This window comes from Monoraphidium neglectum (assembly GCF_000611645.1).
Source record: "Monoraphidium neglectum strain SAG 48.87 unplaced genomic scaffold scaffold01700, whole genome shotgun sequence".
Classification (NCBI taxonomy): Eukaryota; Viridiplantae; Chlorophyta; class Chlorophyceae; order Sphaeropleales; family Selenastraceae; genus Monoraphidium; species Monoraphidium neglectum.
The window spans coordinates 4,953-12,369 of record NW_014011928.1 but is presented as its reverse complement, the minus strand read 5'-3'; the positions used below and the strand labels follow the sequence as shown (position 1 = coordinate 12,369).

The following is a 7,417-nucleotide window of genomic DNA, read 5'->3' as shown; positions in this document are numbered from 1 at the left end:
GGGCGGCGGCAGCCTCGCGGCGGCGCTCGCGGGCGAGAGCAGCTGGCGGCGCTCGCCGCTGGGCGAGCTGCTGACCACCGCGCTGCCCCGCGACCTCGCGATGCCCGAGTCCTGCGCCGAGGTGCTCGGCCTGCTGCAGCTCCTGGAGGCGGCGTCCCGCCTCGGCCCCCGCGCGGCGGCGTGCCTCGAGCTGTCGCCCGGCGCCGGCCCGGGCGCCCGCGCGGCGCTCGCGGCCGTGCCGCGCGAGGAGTGGGTCAGCAGCAAGCTGGGGTCGAAGCTGGCGCAGCAGCTAAAGGACGTGCTCTCCATCTGCGGCGGCGGCCTGCCCGCCTGGTGCCGCCAGCTCGTCGTCGGCGCGCGCTTCCTCTTCCCCTTCGAGGTCCGCCGCCGCTACTTCTACTCCACCGCCTTCGGCCTCGCGCGCGCGCTGCAGCACATGCAGCTGCAGCAGAACGCGGAGGGCCTTGGCGGCGGCCTCGAGCGCGACAGCCGGGAGCTGCGGATCGGGCGGCTGCAGCGGCAAAAGGTGCGGGTCAGCCGGCGGCGCATTCTGGACAGCGCGGTCAAGGTCATGGAGCTGTACGCGCGCAACAAGGCGGTGCTGGAGCTGGAGTACTTTGGGGAGGTGGGCACTGGCCTGGGGCCGACCCTGGAGTTTTTCACGCTGCTGAGCCACGAGCTGCGCCGCAAGGCGCTCGGCATGTGGCGCCACGAGGACGCGGGCGGCGGCGGCGGCGGCGGCGGCGCGCAGCAGCAGCGCGGGGGCCGCGGCGGCGGCGGGGCGGCGGAGCGGCAGGAGAAGCAGGGGAAGCAGCAGCAGCAGCAGGTGGTGGTGGCCGCCGGCGCCGAAGAGGCGCCGGGCGCCGCGGCAGCAGCGGAGAGGGCGGGCGGCGGCGGCGGCGGCGGCGCGGGCGCGTTCAACGCGCACGCGAGCGCCGCGCAGCTCGCGGAGGAGGCCGCCACCCACGACTCGGCCGACGGCGGCGCGGGCGAGTTTGTGTACGCCCCCTGGGGCCTGTTCCCCGCGCCGCTGCCCGAGGCGGCGCGCGGCGGCGCGGCGGGGCAGCGGGTGGTGGAGCTGTTCCGGCTGCTCGGGCGCACGGTGGCCAAGGCGCTGCAAGACAGCCGGCTGCTGGACCTGCCGCTGTCGCACCTCTTCTTCAGGTGCGGGGCGCGGCGCCTGCCTCGGGCTTTTGGGAGAGGGCGCTGGTCGTACCCATTCTGCGGTGCCTCTCGCCCTCGCATGCATGCTTCTGCAACGAATCCAGCCTGCGGTGTGCGGCCGTGCGCGCTGGTCGGCAGTGGACCACACAGCCCTGGGGCTTGGGTCAGCAGAGGGGTTCCCACCAACATACCGTCTCGCCAACCTGGCCGCAACCAACCGTGTCCATTTACAACCACCCCAGGGCGGTTATGGGGCGCCCGCTCGACCTGTACGACGTGGCGGCCATCGACCCCGCGCTCGGCCAGAGCCTGGAGCGCCTCGCGGGCGCGCTGGCCGCGTGGCGCGCGGCGGGCGCGGCGGGGCCGCTGCTGGTGGACGGCTGCCCCGTGGAGGACCTGTGCCTGGCCTTCACGCTGCCGGGTGAGCGCGGGCTCGGAGGCGCGCCAGGCGCCTGGTGCTTTTTTTGGTTTGCAAAATTTCACTTTGTGTTATGCTTCTGGGTCCTGCCTGCGTCCTGCCTGCGAGTCCTTGTTTGGGCACCACAAGCCAGCTTGCACGCAGCGCCCCCGTCCCACTGGCTGCCCTGGTCACCCAGCCCCGCTGCGCTCACCCCGGCGCCCACTCCTCTGCACCCCCGACTCACAGGCTACCCCGACCACCCGCTGCGCCCCGGCGGCGCTGACGTCACTGTGGACGCGGCCTCGCTCCCTGAGTACCTGGCGGCGGTTGTGGACGCGACGCTGGGGGCCGGCGTGGCGCCGCAGCTGGGGGCGTTCAGGGCGGGGTTCCAGGAGGTGGTGCCGCTGGCGGCGCTGGAGGCGTTTTACGAGGACGAGATCGAGGTTGGCGGATGGGTGGGATTTGGGGCTTTTGGTGCGAGCGCCGCCGAGGCAGGGTGGACGGGGGGCTTTGATGTGTAGGGATGACTGCCGCCGAGGCGGGGCGGGTGCGCCAACGTCGGCGGCGGCGCCGAGGGGTCTTTCTGGGGTGCTCCACCGGACAGAGGTTGGATCGGGTCTGCGCTTGGCCGCAGGATCCCCCCTCCCAGGCCCTCGCACGTCCCGACGCGTCCACACCCGCCCGGGCGCTGACCCTCTGCGCTCCGCCGTCGGCCGCGCCGGTTGCCTCCCGAACCCAGGTCCTCCTCTGCGGCACCGGCGAGCGCTGGACGGTCGCCCAGCTGGCCGACGCGATCAAGTTTGACCACGGCTACACCGCCAGCTCAGCGCCGGTGGTGGCGCTGCTGGAGGTGCTGGCCGAGCTGGAGCCGCCGGACCAGCGCCGCTTCCTGCGCTTCGTGACGGGCTGCCCGCGCCTCCCGCCCGGCGGCATTGCGGCGCTGCAGCCGCGGCTGACGGTCGTGCGGAAGCACCCGGCGGCGGCGGCGGGCGTGCCTGCGACAGCGGCGGCGGCGGAGGGGGGCGGCGGTGGGGCGACGCCTGGCGGCGAGGCGGGGTTGATTGCGATGCTTGCTGACGGGGACCTGCCGAGCGTCATGACGTGTGCCAACTACATCAAGCTGCCGCCTTACTCATCCAAGGCCGTGCTGCGGTCGCGGCTGATGCGTGCGCTTACAGACGGGTTAGGCAGCTTTGATTTGTCGTAGGCATTGTGTTTTGGCTCAGTAATGCAAGTTGTCAAAAGGCAAATTCTATGATGACGTCATCTAGGTGTCATCATCTGGGCGTGTACACATGCAGCAAAAGCATGCGGCAGCAAGGGGGAGAGGGCAGTCCGTCGCGCAACGCTGCTGCTGCCGAAGGGGCTCTCAAAACCCGATCTGCAGCGAGCTTCGCTGAGCCCATTGCTTGCGAGTCACACGCAAGCAGCAGCATGTGACAGCATGTTGCGCACAGTGGCCGTACACCTCACAAGGATACCGCCGGTACCGCCGCTCGTGCGATCCACAGCTTAACGTTTCCATCGTTGCTGAAGTCAAGCAGGGGTCAAATTTCCTAGCCCACGGGTGCGGCCCCTTACGCCGTTGTGCCATGTCGCCAGGGAGGTACGAAGGGTCGCTGGTGACAGCCAGCCTGGCCAGCTTGACTACAGCCCCACTGATTTAGAGGCCGCGCGCCGTGGTGCCGCTACGGGCGCTGCTTTTCTGGGTTGCCACCATCGTCGCTGCCGACGCCGCCAGCTTCCACGCCTGAGCCCTCACTCCAAACGCTGCCTCTGCCAGCGCTGCAGTCACTGTCTCCACCACCCTGCTCGCTCGTCCCACCCCAATCGTGCGCTGGTCTGCACTGCGCACAACGGCACGCACACATGTACAGGCAGGTTTGCAAGCAATTGCGCAAAGCGCGTGGCACGCAGGTCCGCATGTGCAGGGCATTGGGTGACTAATGGGCATCTACTATAGCTTGCAGCAGGCCTGCTGGCCACTATGCTGGCCAGAACAAGGGGGTGATGTGAATATATTCACACTTGGTACCCAGAGGGTTAAGCAGAGCATGTTCACCCGTTTCATCAAGGCCCAGGTCGCAATGGGGGCAGTAGGTGGGGGTGTTGTAATGCAAGGTTGGCGACGCCGCAAAGGGAGGAGAGTAGCAGCGCAGACGCGTGAGCGGTTGTGCATGTGGGTGGCTCCATAAACGGGGCGTGTGGCGAAAGCATTAGGGCATGCGAAATGGGAAGCCGGCCTCAGGCACTTCATCAGCATCACCAGCGGGCCTGGGGGCCTTCGTGCACGCCTGCTTCGAACGGCGCACGGTAGCCACCTGAACTTGTTTGTAAAAAGTCACACAACGTTGATGCTTCAATGTTCAATCCCATGCGCCTGGATGGCTCCAGGAGCGGGCGACCGTGATCAGTTGACAGTCGAGGCAGTGCTCAGAGCACTGCTCCCACTGTCTGCAGTGCTTTGACCAATGTTTGACCAAGTGTTGACCATGCAGTCGCTCGCTGCTGCGATCTCTGACACAGCATTCCGATTTTGGCATTTGGCATGTGCACAAATGTGCTGGGGCATGTCCCTACTTGGCAGCCCAGGTAAGGTGGAGGTGTTCCGCCAAAGTGGTTATCGCCTGTACGTACAACCGTCGCCTCATGATCGCCTTGGAACCCAGCTGCATGCTGTATACCCTGACGTAATCCTTCACCTCTGCTCGCAGCTGACGATGCATTACTAACCCAACCGGTCTAACCCCAGTGTGAACCAAACATGTGTGAATGCAGGCGTTGCTGGGATAGCTTACATCTGATAGGTCTTGGCTTTCGATGCGCGCCGAAGTCCTATATGGCGCTGATCGCAAGCTTGTCTCATAGGTAGGGCTGCGCCAGGCCGTCCAGCTGTGTTACTGCAACATTCTCCTTACGATCGCTACTTGGCAGGGCCAGAGCCTAGTGGGGTTACAAGTGCTGTCCAAAGGGCTTGAATTTGTACAAGTGACACTGCCCTTGTGCCTTTCATAGACTTGCAGCAAAGCCATGTACGTATTCAATGCATGCACGTGTGTGGCCAGGCCACGACGACAAACTTGTGAGATACCAACAAGCTCCTGCTCTACATCGTGATGACCACGTCCACAACAACAAAATAAACTGTTCACAGCCATGCACATCGTTGATAATCCCCCTTGGCGGCAACAACTGGCCATGACCACTTTAAGTCAGGCAGCGATCTTGTACGTGGCGGCCCCGCATCAGTCATGAAGCCTTGAGGATGAAAATTGGCATAGCAGAATGGTTTAGAATGGGCACATGCTACGCAGTCGTCCGCTTATTGTATTTGGGGGGCAATCACACTGCTTAGATGGCAAATCTTCATTCGGGCAATGTATACTGACTAAGCAAGGCACAGACGATGCTGAATGAGATGCAGCTGGAATGCCTGTGCAGCGGCGTGGCCATCACAAGGGCAATGCAACAAATAAACACCGCATGTGCCAACTGGCTTACCTCTGCTTTTTGGCACTGTGCCTCTGGAGAAAGCGCTGCAGCTCTTCCTTTTGGGAGTTCAACATGTGCACCAGTCGCATCAAAACAGGCCGGACCTGCTCTGCGGCAGTTTGGGCAGAAGAGTGTTTCGACAGATGCACCACGATGGTGTCTGTAGACAGCAGCTGCTTGCTAGAAGCCAGGTACTTGTGAAAGCTGTAGGTGACGCCGTTGGTGATGATTCCATAAGAAGGGACCTGCCAGGTTGGCGTGATTGTAGAATTCAGGGCACTGGTAGCACAGTGCAGCACAACAAAGCACACAGCGACAGAGAGCACAGCAATGCAGATAGCAGGGCAGGTTGAAGCGCAGCGTCACAGCACATATCAACAGCACAGATCAAGTCAAAGCATAGTGCAGGCAAGCACAGCACAGCGCCCCACAGCAGGGAGCAGATGACGACACAGCACAGCAGGCGACGGAGCAAAGCGCAGCATAGCAATAGAATCAGACATTACAGCACAGTACACAAGACCAAAGCGCAGCATAGCAAAGGGCAGCGCAGCCCAGAGCAGAGCACATCAGAGCAGAGAAAAGGAGGGCAGATCACAACACAGGGTATCAAAGCGCGTGGAACAGAGCACACATGAGAAGAAAGCATCAGAGCAGAGCAAAGCAGAGAGGGGCACAGCAGAGCCGAACACAATCCAACATGGCACAGCAGAGCGAGGCAGGGCAGAGCTAAGCGCAGAGCACGGCACAGCAGCAACCTCAACAGCGCCATGCATCCTGGAGCTTGTCAACCTCCAGGTGCCTACCTCCATCATGGCGTCCACAACCTCGCGTTTGCACTTGCCAAGCCGGCTGAAAGCAAACGCATCTCTGGTAGACTTGATCTCTGCAGCAAGCTGGCCCACATACTGGTCAAACGGGTAGTAGAGCTTGGCCTAGCACACAACATGCAAGCATAAAACAGTTGCAGTTTGAGCAATACGAGCAGACCATGGGTTGTGCCACTGTAAGTGGGCAATGGTGTCGTCCACATAAAAAGGACCAATGCGGACCAGCAGGTATCATGCTCTAAATCTTGCTTTGTTCAACATTGAGGGCAAGGGGATGGCTACCACACGACATTTGCACTGGAGACAACCACCCACCGGTCGACGGCATACTTCAGCTGGGCATGACCTACATCTATGTCAGATGATGCTCACCTCCACCACCACAACGCTGAAGTCCTTGAAGTTCATGACCCAGTCCACAGTGCCATGTGCCTCCACTCCTGCCACGCTGTACTCAGCATGCATCTGCACCTCCCCAGCGAGGAGTGCTGCCGCTGCCAGCACGGGGCTTATCAGCTCACGACATCCAGCCTCTTTGGGGTTCTCTCGTGGATGGCCGACAAAGCAGCGAACAGCAAGCTCCTTGCCGACGTGCCGCACGATATCGCCAGCCACATTGAACCCAGTGCATTGCTGCACAGCTGCTGGCAGGTGTGCGCCATCTTCAAAATCCTCTCCTGGAAAGGGGTCATCATCTGGCTTGCTGATGCTAAGCACATCCAGCAGCCGCAGGCCATCCTCCTTGGTCACTTTTGTGAACGGCACCCGTACGCTCACCACCTGCAGCAGCACGGCGGCACATGTCGGGAAATGCACTGAACGACAAGGGGGTGATGGGCTGACACTACCAAGCCAAAGGCCACGCACTTGCCGTCCAGGCCCACAAGTGATGAGAGGAGTTGACGCACGGGATCTAAGCAGTGGGAGCTAGAGCTGTGAAGTGAAAGGGGGATCCACTCTGTGGTGTTAAGTGCATTGAAAAAGTCATGTGTGCAACCCGCTGGGGTTGCTTCCCTCTCCCCCCCTCTTGCGTCAATATATCCCACACCCTCCACCCTCAGCATTCCCTGTTCCACCACCCCTTTCCCTTGGCCCCCTGACTCTGCCCTTGTCTGCTCTCCTTGCCAGCCTCGCCACACATGCCATGCCATCTTAAGTCCTGCCCTTCTCTGTCCCTCCACCTTTCCCAAGTCCTCCACCCTTCCTGCATGACTCACATTGACTGCAAACTCCAGGCTCAGTTTGCTGCGCAAGATCTCCCAGGCTTCAGCATCGATGACCATGTTGCCATGCTTCAACATGAAGGCCTCAGAGGCAAACCGTGGGAAGAGCTCCTCGACCTTCCTAATCAGCTGGTCATAAGTAGGCGCGCTGCGAAACACGACGCGCCGGGTATTGTTGGCATGCACAAAGGCCATCTGGATGCTGTCCTCTGCAAGGTGATGTGCAACAACATGAGGTGAAAGCAGCCGCCAACGTTGCGGAGGAGGATGCGATCCCTACCAGGGCACCATAGGCGACGCGTGCTTGC

At 62.3% G+C, this 7,417-nt stretch overlaps 2 protein-coding genes across 2 annotated transcripts; one reads left to right on the top strand and one right to left on the bottom strand.

Annotated features, from left to right (window-relative positions):
* Nucleotides 1-100: 100 nt before the first annotated feature.
* On the top strand, nucleotides 101-2,771 carry MNEG_8753 (E3 ubiquitin-protein ligase TRIP12; the record flags this gene model as incomplete). Its single annotated transcript, XM_014042776.1, has 4 exons — nucleotides 101-1,164; nucleotides 1,407-1,585; nucleotides 1,811-2,007; nucleotides 2,214-2,771. The coding sequence occupies 4 exons, from the start codon at nucleotides 101-103 to the stop codon at nucleotides 2,769-2,771; spliced, it is 1,998 nt and encodes a 665-aa protein (XP_013898230.1).
* Nucleotides 2,772-6,243: 3,472 nt separating this feature from the next.
* Nucleotides 6,244-7,169, bottom strand: MNEG_8752 (hypothetical protein; the record flags this gene model as incomplete). The annotated part of the gene is made up of 2 exons (XM_014042775.1): nucleotides 6,244-6,666; nucleotides 7,104-7,169. 2 exons carry the CDS (start codon nucleotides 7,167-7,169, stop codon nucleotides 6,244-6,246), a joined length of 489 nt encoding a protein of 162 aa, XP_013898229.1.
* Nucleotides 7,170-7,417: the final 248 nt, after the last annotated feature.